Consider the following 22,612-nt stretch of genomic DNA (forward strand, 5'->3'; position numbering starts at 1 on the left):
TTGCCATTATTTACATTATTTATATTTTGTGATACTTAAGTCTCAAAAGTTAATTTTATATCAGTTTAGTTCTTAACATTGTTTAATTGTATTATTTAGATCCTTAAATGTTATTTTTGTTTATTTTTTATTTGAAAATACAAATAAATGTTGAATCATTTTTAAAATATTTGGACAATTAATTTATGACAATAATAAACATTACATAAGAAAAAAAATATTTAATACTTTTATAAATTAAATTAATGTTTTATTAAAAAAATATTATTATCTACATTGTTGTTTTATAATTAATATTAATATCTATATTATCTGGATTATTTAGATATTATCAACTTTTATTATGTTTATACTTTTTTATTTCATACATATTTTTTAAAACTTAATAGTAGAGTATATAAATTTATTTATTTGCATATATATATGATTAGTTATAAGTTTGCATTATAGAAAAAATTTACAAAATAAAAAATAAATATGTATATTATAAATATTGATAATCGCGTGATAGTTCAGTTATTAATATTAAAAATTTACATGTAAGAATTTTTTTTAATGAAAAATTAATTTAATTTATAAAACTATTAAATATTTTTTAAAATGCCATAAAAATATATTTTTTCAATGTCATATTTAATATTGTTATAAATTAAGTGTCCAATTTCTTTTAAGATTGATTAACTATTTTTTTTATATATTTTATTTATGTGTTTAAAAAAATAAAATAAAATAATAATATTTAGAAATTTAAATAATACTATTTGAAAAAATTGAGAAACTAATACAAAATCTATTTTCAGAAAAGTATTACAAAATATAAAAATATAAAGAATGAAAACTAAAAAAACGTGATTGATGCCAAGAATAATTTTCAATAATTTATTACAAATAATAAAAATTAATTGAGAATAGTAGTGTATATAAAGTTATTTGTGTGCATATGTATATATGATTAAGGCTAAAACTATTGTACATGCATGGCAAAATATCACAACATATGTGGTTGAGATTGATTGAGAATAATAAGACCATTAATAACATCACATACCTTCAACTTCAACTTCAACTTCAATTATTAGTCTTCAGCTACTGTGAAGTGAAACTCTATTATCTCTCTCTCTCTCTCTCGGTCTTCAAGTCAAGCTAAGCCATGGCGGACTGGATTCTCTCTCCCATTGCCCAGATGATCATTGATCGTTTGGGATCTGAAGCTGTGAGACAAATCTCTTCGCTTTGGGGTGTCAACGATGAGCTTGATCAACTCAGACAAACCATTTCAACCATCCAAGCAGTGCTTCTCGACGCTGAGAAGAAGCAGAGACACAACAACCAAGTTCAGAACTGGCTCCAGAGGCTCAGCGGCGCTGTTGATGATGCCGACAACTTGATGGACGAGATCAACACTCAAGCTTTGCGACGCCAGGTCATGTCTGGAAATCAGATTTCCAAGCAGGTATTTCATAAAGTGAATTAATTTTTGTAGTTTATTTTCTTTTATTAAATCTCATAATAAGATTGTGTTTGAATTTCATTATCTATTGTATTGTATTGGTTTATTCAATGAAATTGTACCTTAGTCTACTGAATCATATCCATACAGATGTGCACTTTCTTTTCCAGCTCCAACCAATTTGGTTTTCGGTTCAAGATTGGTCGTAGAATAGAGGACATCAAGAAAAAACTAGAAGCCATTTCCAATGATAGAAACTTCCTTTTGGAGACAGGGCGTGAAGAGGCTCTGAGTGTTAGGAGAGTGAGAGACAACACTCACTCCTATGTACGTCAGGAAGATGTTATCGGGAGGGACATGGATAGATTGGCTATAATAAGTAAGCTTTTGTTGGAGAGCGGCGAAGATAACGTTTCAATCATCGCCGTTGTCGGCATAGGAGGATTGGGCAAAACAATGCTTGCTAAAAGTGTTTTTAATGATGAGCAAGTCCAAAAAAATTTTGAGTTAAAGATTTGGGTGTGTGTGTCCGATGATTTTGACTTGAAACAAATTGTTGAAAAGATCATTAAGTCCGCAAAAAATGAAAAGAAGTTGGAAAATATGGAAATGGAACAATTGCAAAAGAGGCTTCGAAAAGTACTTGGTCGTAAGCGATATTTCCTTGTACTTGATGATGTATGGGAGGAAAATCGTGCTAAGTGGTTGGAATTAGAAGAATTGATAATAGATGGTGCAAAAGGAAGTAGAGTTTTGGTTACAACTCGAAGTAAAAAGATTGCTGATTTTACTGCTAGCAAAGACCAGCCACATGCATTGGGAATACTTAACGAAGATCAATCTTGGACTTTGTTTAAAAGGGTGGCTTTTAAAAGCGGACAAGAACCGGACAACTCTAATCTTGTGAAGATCGGAAGGGAGATTGTTGGAAGGTGCAAAGGGATCCCACTAGCAATAAGAACAATAGGAAATTTGTTGTATGGTGAAAATTTAGAGTCAAAGTGGTTAGCCTTGAATAAGGAATTTTCAGAAATACCACAGGCAAGTGAAGAGGATATTATGCCCACCCTTAGATTGAGCTATGATCATCTAGCCTCCCATTTGAAACTTTGTTTTGCCTATTGTTGTTTATTTCCTAAAGACTATCAAATTGAGGTGGAGACATTAGTTAGGCTTTGGATGGCACAAGGATTTCTCAAGTTATCAAATACAAGTCAAGATCAATGTTTAGAGGAGGTGGGTTATGAATGTTTTATGAATTTAACGGAAGGATCATTCTTTCAAGATGTTGAAGTAGATCAGTGTGGCGTTATAACACGTTGCAAGATGCATGATCTCATGCATGATCTTGCAATACTTGTGTCCGGAGAAAAATGTGCTACTTTCCATTCAAATTGTCAAGGAAACATCAATGAAAATACTCACCATGTGTCCTTTGAACGTGATTCGTTCTCAGTAAGTCAAACTTTGCTGGTTCAAGCAAGGAGGGTTCGAACAGTTCTTTTCCTTGACGGATATTGTTCCAAAGTTGAGCTAGATGCAGTAGTATCGAATTTTTTGTTCATACGCTCTTTGAATTTGAACAGGTTGAAAACCAATTCATTGAATTCGATTGGTAGGTTGAAGCATTTGAGATATTTAAATATTTCTTGTCATCGACATCTAGAGGCACTACCGAATTCAATTACCAATTTGGTGAATTTGCAAACACTAAAGTTGAGTTATTGCAACGAGTTTCGAGAATTGCCTAGAGATATTGAAAAACTCATCAACCTTAGGCATCTTGAAATTGATAATTGCTATAAATTAGAGTATATGCCGAGTGGAATAGGCCAGCTGACTAATCTTCAAACTTTATCGAAGTATGTACTGAAGAAGAACAAGAAACCTGTCCTAAGATATGTTGGTGAGCTAAAAGATTTGTTGAGATTGAATGGTTTGAGAGGCGAATTGGATGTTGTAAATTTGAGCCATAAGAAAGATGAGGTAGAAGAATATGGGAGTGCAAAATTAAAGGACAAACAATACCTTCGATCATTGAGGTTGAGCTGGTATTATGATGTTGAAATTGTTGAAGCAGATGCCATCATTGGTTATGAAATGTCAATGGATGCCCTTCAGCCACACCCAAATCTTCAAGTGTTAGATATAAGCAATTATGGGGGTGTCAAGCTCTCCAGCTGGCTCTCATCACTTGAAAACTTGGTCGACTTAACTTTAACTGATTGTAAGAAATGTCAGTATCTAGTTTCATTGAATCGATTCCACGGTCTCAAGGTTTTGAAACTGCAGAGGTTGGAGTCTTTGGAGTACATATCCAACAATATTTTCAACGAAGACTTATTTGGGACAACAAAGACAATATTGCCATCTCTACAGACACTTTGCTTGTCAAGTTTGCCTAATCTAAAGGGATGGTGGAGAGAGATTGTAATTGATCATTCTTTTGTTGCTTCAAATGAAGAAGACAAACACACGTCCTTGCCTTATTTCCCTTCTCTTTCAACTTTAGAAATATTGGGTTGTCCTAAGCTGACTTGCATGCCACTTTACCCACATTTGGAACAGCTGACTCTGGTGAACAGCAGCTTGAAGCCATTGGAAGAGACATTAAGAATGAAGATGATGAGTAGTAGTGCTGGATCAATAGTAGTATTCCCAACAACAACATCTTCTTTCTCTCCTCTCTCCAAATTGAAAAGACTACGTCTAACTAACATTGAGGATCTAGAATGTCTTCCAGACTGGTTCGAGAGCCTTACTTCTTCTCTCAATAAATTGGATATTCGGGGTTGCCCTAAATTGAAGGATCTGTGTCCAGGTATTCTACATCTCTCGTCACTTCGACATCTGGAAATTTCAAGCTGCGAGGGGTTAGCAGACATGCTTAATGGTGATGATGGCATTATGTGGAAAGCCCTAAATGGAAGACTCCACTCGCTGTCATTAGAAGAGTTGCCAAATATAGTGACTGTTCTTCCTAAGGGTATCCAACATCTTACAAGTCTGCAACAACTTCATATTGGATATTGTAATAGTCTGACAACAATTCCGGAGTGGATCCACAACCTCAAATCACTTAAGACACTTCACTTAGAACAATGCCCCAATCTGACATCATTCCCTGAAGGAATTCGAAGCCTCACCTCTTTGAACACACTGACTATTTATTGCTGTCACATGTTATTGGAGAGATGCAAAAGGGAAATAGGTGAAGATTGGGATAAGATTTCTCATATACAACACTTAAACTTATTTCCAAATCCCAACAGAGAAGAAAATGAGGTAGATTCTTCAATCTCAAAGATCTTGTTTTTATTTTCTAATTCAATTAAAACAGAGCACTTATCATTTTATTCTTTGATATTCCCTTGCAGAATGCATCAGAGATAAAGGGATGCAACCCCTTCAAGAAGTTTGGGCTATAAATGTTGCAAGGAATCGAAGATGATGGGACATACATGATACATATTTATAGGTAGCATTATTTTTCTATTTATTTTATCATTTTCTCATTAATAACTATTATAAGAATACTTTCCAATCTTTGAAAATATATATTTTTTAAAAAATCAAAAAAGAAAAACGATAACAAGTTTTCTATTTTAGTTATATATAATTGCACTTGTTTTATTTAAAACTTATTATACGCTTTACAGAGGGTGAATTAATTAAGCAAGTTACCAATTTTCATTTTAGAGGATGTTGGATCATTCATATATACAGTAAGTTTGATTTCATGATTTATTCATATAACTTATACTCTGAATAGTTTCTATTTAAAGCAGACATCCTTTTCTTTTCTTTTTTTCTTTCACATAGTTGGTTTTATTTGCTCTGCAGTATCCTTGTAATTCTTTTTTTTTTTTTATAAAATTGTTGAAAACTTTTATGGTAAAATTTGGTAATTTTAAGATGGTTTTCAATTTAAAAACGTTTTTGTGTTTCTTTGGATTTCTGTTCATTTTTATGATCTCTTCTTGTTGTCACTTTGGTGAAGAATCCTCTTTTAAGTGTTTTGATCTATTTGGAGAACTGTTGTTACTGTTAAACTATTGGTTTATTTTTGCTAATGACATTCTCTTATTTGGATTAAATTAATTGATTAATTCAAATAATTAATCCAAGGATGTATGTAAAACCACGTTTTAACAGATTGCGGAAATGCTTAAACAGATGTATGATATGTGTCAACAGAATTACTTAATCAGAAACGTAAAAATAAAGGACACACGAATTTTTACGTGGTATCAACAACCTTTGCAGGTTGTTACTAATCCACGAGGCCACGCCCAGAGAATGAAGTTTATTAGATAAGAATTATTCAAATTACAATCACCAATTGACTTATACAATCTTAAAGACTCCCTCTTTAAATTGTCGCAATCCCAGCAATTTGACACTTCCTATTAACACTTCCAAATGACTCAGAAACTTGAACTCCCTTCAACTTCTGGTCCGTGCACTAATCCTCCCGAAGAGTGACTCACACTACAAGCTTCTCCCGAAGCTCTTAAACAAGGTGTCCTTGAGAGTTTTACCTGCAAAACAGTTAACAAACATATGCAAGAAAAACAGAAAACAAAACAAAGAGCTCTAGGACAAAAGCTCTCTACACATGAAAACGGCACTTCAACAAAATATGAAATCAATCTCTGAAGTGATAACCTAATCGTGTAGGTTAAAATCTTTTATAGAAAAACAAAAGCATAAATAAAGAATATTCACCATTGATTACTTGATGCACAAGATAATTCTAAATAAGGTAAATATCCATCTGTTTTGACAAAACCGGATTCTGCTGAAACAAAAGATACCCAGACTTTCCTAACCGAGACAAAAAGAATAAATGACAAGAATATTTCCAAGATAATTCCAGATTTATTCTATATACGGAAAGAGACATTTACAGCAGAGAATATTACACAATAAACAGGTTTTAATCAATAAATACAATATTAATTTTGACTAAAACCAAAAATGCCAATAAACTAAAAATAGAAACAAATCCCTCAAAACCGGGATTTTACAGCTAATTTTTCATTTCTAATTAATTCTATGTATTATATCCTTGGGATGGAGTCTAGCAGTGTAATTCTGTTTTTTTGTTTTAATAAAAATGTTGAGATATTTTATGGTGAAATCTGGTTGTTTTAAGATGGGGACTATGCTCAATGTAAAAGCTTTTTTGTGTCTCTGTTCATTTTTCTGACCTCTTCTTGTTGTCACTTTGGTGAAGAACCCTATTTTTAAGTGTTTTGATCTATTAATTGCAGTACTGATTGGATAAATGGTTTGAGTGAGCCTAACTTTAGAGAGTGGCTGATTATTTTTACTCTTTGAATGTGATCCAAAAATTGGAAAGTTCTATTGCTATGTTCCTTATTTTATACATTCTTATAGAGATTGGTCCTATACTAGTTACATATTTGGAAATCTGCTGTTACTGTGAAATTATAGTTTTCTTTATACTGATTTTTCATTTCTAGTTAATTCTATGCACTAATCCTTGGGATATGGGATCTCGTGGTGTACTGCATAATCATATATTTAAGGAACAAAAGATACAAGATTATGAGTATGATAATACAGTAATATAGATTCAATGTTCTATGAATACAACATCTAGTTTTCAGGTAGATGTGCAAGTTTATTGCTAGTCCTTGTTCTTACAATGCAAATCTAAAAGGAAATTTGGGACATTTTGGTAATGGTGATGATCTGTATTGCAGGATGGTTAAACATTGAGAAAGAACTGACTGAAATTTATGGTAATGGAGAATTTTGGCAGACTAAGTTTCCAAGTGAAGATATGTTGCTGGGAGGTTAGCATTGATAGATTAACAGATTTTAGGAGTACAAGTTGATTTGTGCTGACTTAATTTGTTTGGTTATCAGAGACTTTGGTTGTATTGTTCTTACAGATTATATATATAATCTTCACATGTCTAGTAGTTGTTATTGGCATGATCTTGGGTTTAAAACCTCATAAACTGCTCTTCAAAATGTATTGCTGAAACTTGTAGCTTCTTTAATATAAAATTTGGTAACTATTTAACTTTCATTTTATTCTTGTAAATTATGGAAGGCAAGCCATCTGTTCCTGATATTATAATACATAAAGCCACCAATAAAAATGAAATCTTACTGTTTCAATTTCTCATTATCTTTACCTGCTTTGATATGTTCCTTGAGATAGGATCCATCTTTTCGAGCTTAAATAGAATTTCTCATTTTCCTTAATGGAACTAGCTAGAGAACCATTTAGACAGCTCAAGGCACAAGCCCACATGAGAAAAGTAAACACAATTTTATAAAAGTTGAGGTTTTTAGGATGAGCAGCTTTGGGGTTTATATTCTAGCAAAATAAGAGCAAGAATATATGAAGCTTAACAAACATTTTTGGTAAACTTTTCCCAGTTCCCTGATTTACAAAGGGACTGATGATCACCAGACAACTTCTTAGGGTCAAGTGTTAAAGCAGCCATAGCAAAACCAAGATATAATCAAAGAACCCAGGTATGACCAAGGTGCATGCCCTTTTGAAGAAACAGCTAACTAAACACAGGTATCAAACAAGGTCACGCTAGTTATTTTCACCAGAAAAATCCTTTAAAAGACAAGGAAATTTATTTATTGGGGTAAAAAACACACCCAATGTCTCAGTATAGATTTTATTCAAAATGACAAAAAAGTAGAGACAGAGAAGACTAATTGTCTTTATTATCACATATTTCTTGGTATCATCTTGTCAAAGAAAGATAGCTGTTTTAAAATTGAAACTTACAGAAGTTTACGTGGTACTGTAATTGAACACACTTCACACTTGTTGAATCAGGTTCTCCCCCAAAACCAACTTCGACAATAATAACATCAACCTATAAAACAAGCTGTTTTATAATACTCTCGAAAATACCTGTTCAAATGGTAGAAAACTCAAGAAAGATTCAATGTTTACAGATCAATATTTTTTTGCAAATTCAATTTTACAGCTTAAAAACATCTAATATATAAGTTGTGATTTCAGTACATAAATTGTCGTTTCTATCTAAAAATAGTAAATTGTTATTTATATATTTCTTTGGCTGTTTTAACTTAAGAAATGAACAAGTAAGATTTCACCGTGAATTGAACTATATTAAAAAAAATAATAAATAAAATAAAAAACTAAGGGTATTTCTTTGGTGCGGGCGTACACCCCTGCGGCTCTTTTTTTAAGCATGTGATTGGTTTTAAATAAAAATTGCATTGTATGACATTAAAACCGAGTGTACACTAATTTTTTCTTCAAAAAGTAACATTGGTCAGACTGTTGTTACGAGAAACTCTTGCTATTAAAAAAAATTAAACTATCCTTTCATCAACACATCCCACTTTAGCCTACTCCGTCTCCACCGCTCTCCACTCTGTCATCTTCTTCACCTTCTGCCTTTGACCTGAACTCATCCCACTGCCACTGCCACCCGAAACGCCTCTTCACCTTTGTGTATCAGTTACAACAACAAATACTATGGGTCTAGGCTTTCATTGCCATTACATACAGATAACCATGCATGTAAGGTCATAGGCAATCTAGTTGCAGAGTGATCAATTTGATTTGATGTATATACAATGGCATTTAAGCCAAAGAAGAACTAGAAAATTGAGGGTAAGCTTGGGATTATTCTTGATATCGTCAAATGTTGACCGCGTTTTTGGCCAACGACGCGAGAATGTCAAAAATGATAAAACCTTCAAGAGAATTTAAACGACATAGACGATTTTATAAAGAAAGTAAATAACACACGCAATTTTTATAGTGGTTCAGCCCCAATATGTTGGTAATAGCCTAATCCACTTAGAGTTGTGATTATAGATCTGCACTCAAGATCAGATGAAGTTGAGTCAACTGAGTTTCATCAGTGCAGATTACAAAAATACAAAAATTCTTTCAGATACAAGCACTTTCTCTCTCTAGAAAATTCAGACCCAAAATTTCCCAAAAGTCTCCCAAGAAGAACCCTTTTCTAATCCCTTAAGCCATATATTTATAGGCTTAGGATCATACATCTGTTATCCCCTAGAATCAGGATATTTTATTATATTTATTACATTTAAATTACAAAAATATTCAAAATGTAACAGAACACCAAATTTGTGGGAAGAATGAGAGATTCCCGTGTATGCCAAGACAGATTCTTGTTGAAACCGTTTCTGGGAATCTTGATGTAGTCATGCTCTATCTAGTTGATCCATATCACCTTCAATCTGGTTGAACACACCTTCACTGGACAGTCACGCACTTGGCTGGTAGGACACGCACTCCTCTGGTCTAACATGGCACATCTCTGGTCTGGTCAACATGACACATCTCTGGTCTAACATGGCACACTGGTCTAGCATGACACATCTCTGGTCTAACATGGCACACTGGTCTAGCATGACACATCTCTGGTCTAACATGGCATACTGGTCTAGCATGACACATCTCTGGTCTAACATGGCTTACTGAGCTACTCCTAAGCCAAGTCACTTTATCACAACTCTGAGGAGCCAATATATTTATTGACTTATTAATGTGTCTTTTACAGACCATGTACTGCCACTTGTCACCTCTATTGCCACGTCATTGATCTCCATTTTTTGGGGATAACATTTGCCCCCTAAGTTTATTATACGATTTTTCTTGTATGATAAACTTTTCTTCTAGCTAAATGTTCTCGAGGTCATCCAAAAGCTCCTATCCGGTTGATAACTTTCACGTAAACTCCCACGACTGAACTTGTTTTGTGATTTCTTCAAACTCTATTTTCTTGATATAATGAAAACATAGCCTCCCTTTTGATTCTCTCTCAATTCTCCTTTTGTCTATTTTGCAAAATTATCATGGTATCCGAGACAGGTTGTTGAGTACCCTCGATTTGGTTGCGCTAGGATTACAATCTCGGTGATCGAGCTCTATTTTTTTTTTTAACAATGTGATCCGATCGGACCTGTAGAGTCCAAGAACTTTACTTAGCTAATTGCTTAGTAGTATTATAGTATGTTTAGTGTTATCATTGTTACTTTGGATTTTTGGTTCAGACCGGGAGTTATTTGGACACTCATAGTAGTACTTATAGATTTTCTAAGTTTAACCTATAGTTTAAGAATATTAAGTATAACCTAAGGTTTGATTAATGTGTCTGATATTAAGGATTATATTATTATATTATAAGGTTTAGACATCAACCAATAGGATTTTAAGCACATGTTTTGAATGGTAATTAAGGATTAAGTATTTTTGAGGATTAAATTAAATAAGGGTAAAAGTTTGAATGTATAGGGTCAGTCAGCAGCTTTGAGCACGTTGAGGGCTTAGTCAAGGCTGTTTACTCCATTCAAACTCAGCTAAAAATGTGTAAATTCGTGTTTAAATATTCAGCGTATGCCGATATATCGCAGCTATAGGGGGCGATATGTCGCAGCACGTAGATACGGAAAACACGAATCGATGCACGGTCGCCTCGGGAACAAAGGTCCAGGCGATATATCGCCTATAGGGGGCGATATATCGCCTCCACCAGCATGAATTCAAATACTTTTGAATTCTTTTCCCTTCAGCCATTCAAACTCCTTCAACAGTCCAGCATCTTTTGAACGAGTCTTCAGCCTCTGCTGAACGATTATTCAAATGATTTTCACTTAAAAAGCCATTATTTTTATTCAAGTAAAATCAAGATATTTTCATTCCCAAACTCTATAAATAGGACTTAGTACCCAGCCATTATTCACCATTTGCTCTAAGTTCAGAGGCTGCTAGTGTTAAGTGAGTGTGAGAGTGTAAACACTGGGTTTGGGGAAAAACTATAAGCTTAAACATCATAAGCTTATCAAACACTTTGGGAAGTGAGTGCTATAGTATTTCGGTGGATGTTAGATTGATCTTGCAATCTTTGAGGTAAACCCAAAACTCTAGTCCTTTCTGTATTCTATGTTATTTCTTTTCTCAAAACCTTCTACTCAGTCCCCTAACCTTATTCTTATTTTGGTTAGGGAATCCAAGTTCTTAAGCACTTAAGTGGTGGTAAGCATATTTTCTTTTAATGGTTTAGTCTTCCTATTCTCTTTCATTTCATCTCCTTTCTTTAGACTCACCCTTGTTCATTGTGGTTTTAGGAGTGTTCCAAAAGTCCTAACTCAGTCCATTTTATCCCGGTAACTTTGGTAAGGAAAATAGGCTAGAATTAATATGTTATGTGCTTATGTTATCTATATGTTTATGTTATTAAAAGTGTTATGATATGTATATGTGTATGTTTGTAGGCTTGGGCATATGACCCATATGACTAACAAGACCCCAAATGGGTTATGGGCATATGACCTACTTAGCTAGTAGGACCCCATTAACCCCATGGGCATATGCTTGTTTAGTCTATGGGACCCCAAGTAATAATGGCCATTATAATAAGTGTATGTTATATGTATTATGCTAAGTCTTTATGTTTTCTTATGAAATTATGTATGTGACTTTGTGTTAGATTTTCCTTATTGGGCATTAGGCTCACTCCTTTCTGTTTATGTGCAGGAAAATAAGCTTAGAGGCGGTAAGATTCGTGATGCTTGGGAGGATGTGTATCGATGATGAATGGAGTCAAGGGGCCGAGCGTTATCGATTCGAGGATGTAGTCTCCTTTTATGTTTTTTTTATGGTTTTACATGTATTTTCCGCATTATTATGTAATGTCTTTTATTTTTAAATCATGTTTTGGTTTTAAAGACAATGGGATCCCAAAATCCTTCTTAGTATTCTGTTTATTTGTAAATAACTCTTATTTTGCAAGTTACTCAATAAATTATGGTATTTTCGTAAAAACGTAAGTTTTATGTATAGTTTCGATAATGGTCCAATTAGTCTAGATTAGTGGGTCGTTACAGGACCATGGGTGAACTCCTTGCCCCCAAATGCATCCGATCGGACCCTTGGTAATGGGCTCGGTCATGGCCACACAAACCCCTCGGACCATGCTGCCTCTCCTCGGCTCGGACGCACACGGGCTCCTCGGACCAGGCGCATCTCCTCGGATTGTCACAGCCGCTCAGACACATCTCCTCCAGCCGCTCGGATGCATCTCCTCCAGCCGCTCGGACTTCAGCTTTCTTCCACTTGGACGCCAAGGCATCACCTTCCAAATGCAGGCCTGGCTGCTCGGACACATCTCCTCCCTTCGGACCAGGCGCAACCTCTCGGACACAGGTGCGGCAGCAGCTCCTCGGACTGGCACAGCCGCTCGGACGCACTACAGCCCCCTCAGACCCAAGTGTCCGCTTGGACACAACACAACTCCTCGGCATCTCTCGGCTCCTCGGACCAAGATGCACCCGATCGGCCATCTCAAGGTGTATGCTCGGACACCACATTTTTTAAACACTTTAAGCACCTTTAGGCACTCTTAGGCATTTGCTTGGGCACATGGCATAGCCATTTAAGTCCTTCCCTACAAAAAACCACCAAAGCACCTTGCTCGAATCTCCCATAATTATTTTGAGAGATTGATTTCTCTCAATCAATCTTGGTGAAAACTTAACTTCTCCTCTCAAAGACATTTTTTCACTATGTAGTATTTACTTTGCATGTATTTGTTTGATTCACTCCAGGGAAGTTGATCGGTGATACATGCTTAACAATAGAGTTCCCTACTCGACCAGTGGTACATGCTCAGCTGACCAGGGAAGCTGTATCTCTCCCGACCAGGAAAACGTTGCACCTGATAAGCTAGACTTTGTACCTTGCCAGTAGTTTACTCTTTTTTGTTGTGAAGACAATTGTTGCTTAGCAGCTTTGATATTTCTCTCGTACAACCGAGCTATTGGCATTTATACTTTACTTTTCTTCTCTAACTTAAAACATTCTAAGTCTTTTTAGACTTAAAAAATTATAAGTATTTTGTGAATAGTAAAGTCACTCTGATGTATGCCTTATATTTTCGCATGAGTACTTAGTTTTCTAACTTAGAAATTCTAGGCATTTCATAAGTCCATACTAAGTATACTTTCTCACACTCTTATTGCTCTAACATTTTATGAGCATAATGTTTATTGTCACACGAATATCTTCTCCTAACTTGAAATTTTTTAAAAATTCCAAGTTACTTAAGCTTTGTCAAACAAGTTAGCTTAATGGCCTTTTTGGACTTTGAAAATTTACAAGTCAGCCTAAAAACAGATATATTAACTCGTGCTCTTATTGCCTGTGTTAAATTACATACCAGTATACCCCATGTGCCCCCAGGTGATTGAGGGTTGAAAGATCCTTAGTCACTTGCTACTTGACAGAATCTGTTCGAGCAGTTAATTACTCGTGAAACACATAGAATATATGGAAAATATTCGAGCAGTTGAACACTGCTTGAACGTATCGACCAGTTGAACACTGTCCGATTTTACCGACCAGTTGAACACTGCTCGGATAACTAACACACATGCATATTTGTAGCAAGAATCGACCACGCTGCGCGTAGTCTCTTTTATTACTCGTAAATTAAAAAGGACAAAACATGTCTAATAACGAGTCTTAATCAACCAAAGTTGTTCAAAGATAAAATGACTGGTTAGCAAATAACCAGCTCATACACCAAACTTAAATAACAAGTCTAACAACTCGAAATCAAGCTACTACTCTGAAAGTGGTATTTAAAAATAATATATCCTTCGGTGCTCACCACTCTAGTGGTCTCTGATCCTAGCACTTCCACTCAGCATACTTCTCCTTTGCTTCGTTGCTTTCCTCAGCCAAGTGTGGACCTCCACATATAGTGTCTAAGGTAAAGTCCACAGGTCCGGGCTGCAAGGGTGGAGATCTTTGTCGCTTGAGACCAGAGTTGCTGCTACCTCCTTCTCCTTGGGGTGTCTCTGCCCGGTACTTCCTCAACTTGCCCGAACGGAGAAGAAATTCTATCTCGTCCTTGAGGTGATTGCATTCATTCGTGTCTCTCTTCCTCATCTCTCTTCCTCATCTCTTTCCTGATGGGTGGAGGCTTCTTGTAGGGAACCTCTTCTTGAGTAGCAAGATATATCTCTGCTCGGCTGGTCGAGAGAGTGGTGTAGTTAGTGAATTGAGGCTCATACTTGGTTGGCTTTTCACTTGAATTCAACTTTGCTTTCTTTTCCTCATGGTGGTCATACCCATTATTTCCACGTTTCTTTCCACCATCACTAGGAGAGTCAGTTGATCTGCCCGAATTGTTTATGCCATTCTCCCCTTTCTCTATTGCATCATCCAATTTCATATACTTGTCCGCCCGGTCAAGAAATTGCTGAAGTGTTGAAATTGGATTTCTATGTATGCTATCCCACAAAGGACTCCGATAAGTTATCCCAGCGGATATGGCAACCATCTTCCCCTCGTCTCCTACAGCAGTTGCTCTATTGGCTTCTCTCATGAATCTCTGTATATAGTTCTTTAGAGACTCATCTTTTCCTTGTTTGATATCTGCCAAGTGGTTGGCATAAACTGGTGGAGTCCGGGCAGTGCTGAATTGTCTACAAAACTCCTTCCTGAATGCCTCCCAAGAGGTAATGGAGTTTGGCTTAAACTTCCAATACCATTCCTGGGCAGTATCCGTCAAGGTAGTCGGGAAAACTCTTGTAATGCCCCAAATTTCCTAATAAGGTTTAGGACCTTGATTAGGAGGCCGGGAGGGCCATAATTGATTTATTATAGTATTTAATGATTATATGCATGTTTACGTGAATTATATTATTATATGATGGTGAATGCATGCATATGGGCTCATATGTTAATTATGAGGGTAATTTGGTGATTTGGCCACTGAGGGCGTAGTTGTATATTTTGGGTGCATGATTGTGATTAATTAATATAGCCACATTATAAGGTGGATTGGTTCGAGCTATTTGACATGAGACGATCATGAGTTGTAAGAGTTCGGTCTAGTCATAATGGGTTTAAGTTCGGGGCTCGGGGTGAGTCTCAGGGTGAATTTAATGATTAGAGCATTACCGAGAATTAAAGGGTAATGAGATATGATTTATTGGTGTTTGAGAATATTGAGATTAGCGGGAATTGGGAAGCGTTAATTCTTGAAACAGATTGTTGAAAAGATCATTACGTCCGCAACAAATGATAAGAAGTTGGAAAATATGGAAATGGAACAATTGCAAAAGAGGCTTCGAGAAGTACTTGGTGGTAAGCGATATTTCCTTGTACTTGATGATGTATGGGAGGAAAATCATGCTAAGTGGTTGCAATTAGAAGAATTGATTATAGATGGTGCAAATGGAAGTAGAGTTTTGGTTACAACTCGAAGTAAAAGGATTCCTTGTACTTGGACTTTGTTTAAAAGGGTGGCTTTTAAAAGCGGACAAGAACCGGAAAACTCTAATCTTGTGAAGATCGGAAGGGAGATTGTTGGAAGGTGCAAAGGGATCCCACTAGCAATAAGAACAATAGGAAATTTGTTGTATGGTGAAAATTTAGAGTCAAAGTGGTTAGCCTTGAATAAGGAATCTCATAAATACCACAGGCAAGTGAAGAGGATATTATGCCCACCCTTAGATTGAGCTATGATCATCTAGCCTCCCATTTGAAACTTTGTTTTGCCTATTGTTGTTTATTTCCTAAAGACTATCTAATTGAGGTGGAGACATTAGTTAGGCTTTGGGTGGCACAAGGATTTCTCAAGTTATCAAATACAAGTCAAGATCAATGTTTGGAGGAGGTGGGTTATGAATGTTTTATGAATTTAACGGAAGGATCATTCTTTCAAGATGTTGAAGTAGATCAGTGTGGCGTTATAACACATTGCAAGATGCATGATCTCATGCATGATCTTGCAATACTTGTGTTTGGTGCAAAATGTGTTACTTTCCATTCACATTGTCAAGGAAACATCAATGAAAATACTCACCATGTGTCCTTTGAACGTGATTCGTTCTCAGTAAGTCAAACTTGGCTGGTTCAAGCAAGGAAGGTTCGAACAGTTCTTTTCCTTGACAAATATTGTTCCAAAGTTGAGCTAGATGCAGTAGTATCAAATTTTTTGTTCACACGCTCTCTGAATTTGAAAGGGTTGAAAACCAATTCATTGAATTCAATTGGTAGGTTGAAGCATTTGAGATATTTAGGTCTTTCTTATCATCAACATCTAGAGGCACTGCCGAATTCAATTACCAATTTGGTGAATTTGCAAACACTAAAGTTGAGTAATTGCATCAAGTTTCGAGAATTGCCTAGAGATATTGAAAAACTCATCAACCTTAGGCATCTTGAAATTGATAATTGCTATAATTTAGAGTATATGCCGAGTGGAATAGGCCAGCTGACTAATCTTCAAACTTTATCGAAGTATGTACTGAAGAAGAACAAGAAACCCGTCCTAAGATATGTTGGTGAGCTAAAAGATTTGTTGAGATTGAATGATTTGAGAGGCGAATTGGATGTTGTAAATGTGAGCCATAAGAAAGATGTGGTAGAAGAATATGGGAGTGCAAAATTAAAGGACAAACAATACCTTCGATCATTGAGGTTGAGCTGGTATTATGATGTTGAAATTGTTGAAGCAGATGCCATTATTGGTTATGAAATGTCAATGGATGCCCTTCAGCCACACCCAAATCTTCAAGTGTTATATATAAGCAATTATGGGGGTGTCAAGCTCTCTAGCTGGCTCTCATCACTTGAAAACTTGGTCGACTTAACTTTAACTGATTGTAAGAAATGTCAGTATCTAGTTTCATTGAATCGATTCCACGGTCTCAAGGTTTTGAAACTAGGGAGCTTGGAGTCTTTGGAGTACATATCCAACAATATTTTCAACGAAGACTTATTTGGGACAACAAAGACAATATTGCCATCTCTACGAGAACTTGACTTGGGTGAGTTGCCTAATCTAAAGGGATGGTGGAGAGAGATTGTAATTGATCATTCTTTTGTTGCTGCAAATGAAGAAGACAAACACATGTCCTTGCCTTATCTCCCTTCTCTTTCTAAATTATATATATGTAGTTGTCCTAAGCTGACTTGCAACCAATGATAAGTGCATGCTACATGAGGTGAAGCAATTTCTCTCAAAGAACTTTGAGATGAAGGATATGGGTGATGCGTCTTATGTCATTGGCATTAAGATCCATCGAGATAGATTCAAAGGCATCTTAGGTCTATCTCAAGAAACCTACATTAACAAAGTTTTAGAGAGATTTCGGATGAAAGATTGTTCACCAAGTGTTGCTCCTATCGTTAAGGGTGATAAATTAAATTTGAGCCAGTGTCTAAAAATAAACCTTTTTGTGAAAAAGTAACAAATTGATAACTTATCACCATTATAAGTAACCAAAATGTTATTGTTGAAAACTCAGAAAAATGGGAAATTTGGGATTTCAGGAACGTTTCCAATTCAAGTATATTAATTTTGAAATCTGATATTTTTTGATGATGTGATAAGGTATTTTTATAATTATTTTATGTTATATAAATAATTGTAAATATCTATTTAATTTTTTATCTGGATTTTGTTAGTAGATGTAGTTAAGGCCTTTTAGAGGTTCACTTCTTTATTTAAAATTGATATCACGTTAAGAGGTGGAGAATAATATGTAACTCAAGGCATTATATATATTATGTTTACTAATGATTATCATTGTTTGAGCCAATGATTGGGATTTAATAATGCCAAACCCTGCATTTTATGTTTCTAAAGGGTTCAACAAGATATGGTTTTAGTGTAAATTATTACATTATGGGTATTGATATTGTTTTTAGATCCTACATTTTTTTTTATGATTAGTTTGGTGATTCAAACCAAACTCGGCCCTGGGCACATGCAGGATTGGCCTGTGCCTAAGGTCCCGCCTAAGGTCCCTCAGAATGAGACTTTAAATTTTTTTAAAATATAATTTTTTTTACCTACACAAAATCCTAAAAAAGATTTGAAAAATATTATTTTATATATAATTTTTTTAAAAATAATCTATTTTGCCACTTATAGCCGACCTTGATTCAAAGGAACCAATTATGCTAAATTACTAAATAAATATTAGAGTGCAAACATGAGTTTGATTTGAACAAGTAATAGTTTTTCCTTTTAACATGACTGACATGTGTTCAGCTCACAAAATATATCAAAACCTGATATATTCTACATTTTTATTTGGCTAGTTATTGTTTTGTTAAAATGAATAATTGATTCACAGAATATAACGTTTAGTGTATTACTTGTATAGATTATTCTTTGTTAGAGTCGTACACCTCAGAGTACTATAAATTACCACTCATCATTGCATTCATTTCAATTTTGAGGATAATAATACAAACAGTCCAATTCATATACTTTTTATTTTCTGTGCTTTTTAAATTGTTTTGAGCTTCAATATTATTGAGTGTCAGAATTTGTGTGGTTCTGTTATGTCATATAAAAACAAGTAAGTAGGGTTAAGTGAGATACAAAGTGTGTCTTATGTGATGTGCTGCTGTAATGAGATCACAAAGTATGGATCAGCTTCCTGGGTTTTGAATCTGATTTTAAAAAGGATTAATACATGACTGTTAGATTTCTATAAATAATTAAACTTTATTAACTCTTCAATTCTGTTGATGAGTAGCCAAAAAACTGTGTTGGAATGACATCCAAAACACTTGCGGTGTGTTTGTTTTGATTCACTTTACCTTTAAAATACACGTACGTGAGATCCACAAAACTTATTAACATTACTCCTAAAAAGTTGAACCAAACATAAGAAATGTTTTAGATTTTCATTCCCACCTTCACTTTACCCCATACCAAACACTTCCTTGGTGTTTACAAAAAAGACAACATGGAAGTTTCTCTATTCCTCTAGTTCATCACATGAATCCCACATAAAAAAACATGTTTTTTTTTAATCATTGTTTGATTCTATTAATTGTGAATTTTGGTGCAGAGTCTAGAGAGTGTTATCTGGAAAGAGAATTGCTAAGGGGCACCATTGGTGCCCAACACCACAAGGAGTTGGTATACTACTATTGGTGCAACCTAATATCGGATCCCATTTATTTGAATTTAATAAGTATTATGAGGTATCGCTAATCAATCATGGAGTGTCACCTCATAAGGTGTTGGAGACCTTAAAGTGTCAAATAGCAACACTCAACTAGAAATTGATGAAGTATTGTTATTGAATATTTTTATTAAGATTAATGTGAAATTTTGTCAAAGCCTATTTCATCATAAGCTGATGATACATTGTAAATTTTCATCTTTATGGTAGTTAGCTTTGGTTTTGGAGTCTTAAAAATATGGTACTATTATGCTTAGAAGAGTCGACTAAAATGATATGTGAGGGAGAGAGATTTCAATCTCAAACAACATTTCATAATTGAGAGATAGACCATCTCTAATGGATGATGTATAATTTACGTTAAATTTAGTTTAAAAATAGATAAATTATGTGTGAATGATATATTTGACCTATTTTTTGTATTTGTACTCTAATACATAATGTGTAAACTAGCTAAAAAAGTCAATATAACTATTAATATTTATATATAATATATAAAAATAATTAATTTTTTTATTAAAAGATAAATTAAAAATTAATAATTTGTATTAATAAGTGGCAAATAAATAATTAAAAAAAGTGATTCATTGTGGGTTAAATTTGACACATGCTATATTTTGTGCCATGTGCCAAATTTGACATATATTTTAAACCATTATTAGAGTTTAATTTTATAAAAATGAGCTAAAAAATGAATACACACCACTTTTATAGCACTCCATTGGAGATGCTTTTACACTTTTATTAAAAGTAGCAAATAACAACATCCAAATTATGTAAGAGCAACTCTAATATAGTAAAAAAAAAATGGTACATTACTATATTTTAATACATTTTAAAACATACTACCCCACTGTTGTTTAAAAAGTGTCTAATTTGATATAAAATATAACATGGCCAAATTTATCACAACAATATAATTTTATTTTTTATTTTTAATGTCACCACTAATCATTATGATTAATATTCATTATTATAAATTTAACATTTTGCCGTTAATTATAAATTTCACATTTTTCATTTACTATATTGCTATAATTTAGTCAGTAAAAACATGTAAACTATTGATTTTTGTATTTATATTACTTATAAATTGTTATCCCCATTTCCTGCATGGGTCGCGACCTTCGTCCGGGCCCATGGTCAGGGGCTGTTCAGCATGCGGGCCCGGCCCAAGGCCTCTTGGTATGGTAGTGTCCGAGAGGGGGGGGGGGGGGGGGTACGGGCCCGGGGTGCATTTCTGGGCCCATTAGGGGGGTCCGACATGGTCATCCGGGTTCCGTCATCCGGGACAGTCATCCGGGAGACGTGCAGACCGTTCGAACCCCCACGACATACGCGTCCTGGTCCCGGACCCTGGTACGGTCCGGGCTTGTGGTAAATGAAAAGGGACAAAGGTAAACGAACCCGGATCACATCGTCCCTGGTTAGAGGGGCCAAGCGTCCAGGATCCTGAAGCCGCCCCACTCCGCGTGGGCGTTGTCCCCACTTTTCACCTGTGGAAAAGGCCACCTCGGGATTGCACGTCGTTGTTTCAGGTCTGCGTTGTCAAGTACTCTGACTGGTCTTGTCTCTTGAATTTTCCTCGTTACTCGAAGTGTCCAGACCAAAAGCACCGTTTTGTCATGCGAGATATAGCTCTTGAGTCAACTTAATGGGCCTTAGCTGGTCTGGAATTCATGTATGTTGTATCTTTTATATTGGGCTTCCACTAGAAAGGCCAAGAATATCAGTATCTCTGATGGGCCCGGGTCATACCTGGCCCAGACCCAGTGTTCCCATAAGCCTATAAATACAGGCTATAGAACACTGTAAAAAGGACTTCTCTTGAACTAGGAGACAGTTACTCTGTCAAAATATAGAGAGAAACTCCATTGTAAAAGGTTTTCCAAGCTCTAATACTACAGACTCGTGGACTAAGGCTCATTAACGCCCCAACCACGTAAAAACCCCGTGTTAATCTTCTACTCTTATTACTATTACCCTTAAATAATAATTATTAATATAGTTACCGAAAACCTCGGTTAACAGTTTGGTGCTTTCATTGAGAGTTGAAGGAAGCTAGTGCTAACGTCAGACCTTTACTACAATGGTGAACACACGACACACAACCTTCGACCCTAGCAATCCAGAGCAGGGCAACAGAGACCCGCTGCCTTCACAGCATCTCCCTCAAGATCTGCCCGAGAATGCGCCTCCTCAAACATCTCACCATGACGAGTCACAAGACTACGAGGGTGGGACAGAATACGAAGAGGAAAACGAGGAGCCTTTTCCTGAGCCAGCTCCAGGAAACCAGGACAGGGAGAGAAAGAAGGCTGGTGGAATGACCCGAGAAAAGACCACCACCGTCGCAAAAACTGAGGCCCGTTCCCGGCCATTCCCTAGGAAAGAGAAGGTGCGCCCCGTCCCAGGACGAGGCCACCCGATCGATCTGCAGGGGACGCGGCCATGGAACGCACAGCCCCGGCACATCCCAGGGCGAGATGGGCGGGAAAGATCTTTGCACCCAAGTGCCTCGGTTAACAAGAGCCGTCGGGAACGGCCTCGCCGCGAGGAACATCATGCCCTCAATTCAGGAGACGACACTTCCCGAATAGACTTACGTGATGGACTGAACACTCGGAAGGAGCGGGCCCGCAAGGAAAAGATCCTCCCCCGAGGTGGCGACCTCAGGAACAACATCAACGATATGAGGAACGAGAGAATCCCCCTAGAAGATGGCACGGCCAGGCAGCTCATGGAGCAGATGGCCGCGTTGAAAAAGGTCACGGATCGCCTGGTCCGCAAGCAAGAAGGCGCGGACACCAACTCCGACGAAGAGGATAAAGAGCCCTGCACAAGGCACATCCTGGACGCCATACTCCCCAAGGGGTTCAAGATGCCAAGCCTCACCGCCTATACTGGAAACACCGACCCCAGGGACCATCTGTCCCGATACAACCGGCTCATGACAGTGGCCCATGTCAGTGACGACGGCAAGTGCCTCTGCTTCTCGATCACTTTGGGCGGTCCCGCCGAAGAGTGGTGGAAGAGACTTAAGCCGGGATCCATCCAATCCTGGTCCGGGCTGCAGTCAGCGTTTCGTAAGCAGTTCGTGGCCGCCATGAGGATGGATATGCAGATCAGCGCTCTTACAAATATCAAGCAACT

At 36.2% G+C, this 22,612-nt stretch overlaps 2 protein-coding genes across 3 annotated transcripts; both read left to right on the forward strand.

The window, feature by feature from the left end:
- Positions 1-1,038: 1,038 nt before the first annotated feature.
- Positions 1,039-7,514, forward strand: LOC133831561 (disease resistance protein RGA2-like). Of its 2 annotated transcripts, XM_062261922.1 has the most exons (5): positions 1,039-1,453; positions 1,601-4,735; positions 4,828-4,928; positions 5,110-5,175; positions 7,183-7,514. In XM_062261922.1, the coding sequence occupies exons 1-3, from the start codon at positions 1,151-1,153 to the stop codon at positions 4,876-4,878; spliced, it is 3,489 nt and encodes a 1,162-aa protein (XP_062117906.1). In that variant the 5' UTR covers positions 1,039-1,150; the 3' UTR covers positions 4,879-4,928; positions 5,110-5,175; positions 7,183-7,514. The 2 variants fall into 2 exon arrangements, with proteins under 2 accessions (XP_062117906.1, XP_062117905.1); XM_062261921.1 differs by lacking the exon at positions 5,110-5,175 and having other exon boundaries at positions 1,040-1,453.
- An 8,054-nt stretch (positions 7,515-15,568) lies between these two features.
- LOC133833128 (putative disease resistance protein RGA3) lies at positions 15,569-17,460 on the forward strand. Its single transcript, XM_062263385.1, has 2 exons — positions 15,569-15,893; positions 16,052-17,460. The coding sequence occupies exons 1-2, from the start codon at positions 15,569-15,571 to the stop codon at positions 17,458-17,460; spliced, it is 1,734 nt and encodes a 577-aa protein (XP_062119369.1).
- The last annotated feature ends 5,152 nt before the right edge of the window (positions 17,461-22,612 follow it).

The sequence above is a fragment of the Humulus lupulus genome, chromosome 4 (genome assembly GCF_963169125.1).
Source record: "Humulus lupulus chromosome 4, drHumLupu1.1, whole genome shotgun sequence".
Taxonomy (NCBI): domain Eukaryota; kingdom Viridiplantae; phylum Streptophyta; class Magnoliopsida; order Rosales; family Cannabaceae; genus Humulus; species Humulus lupulus.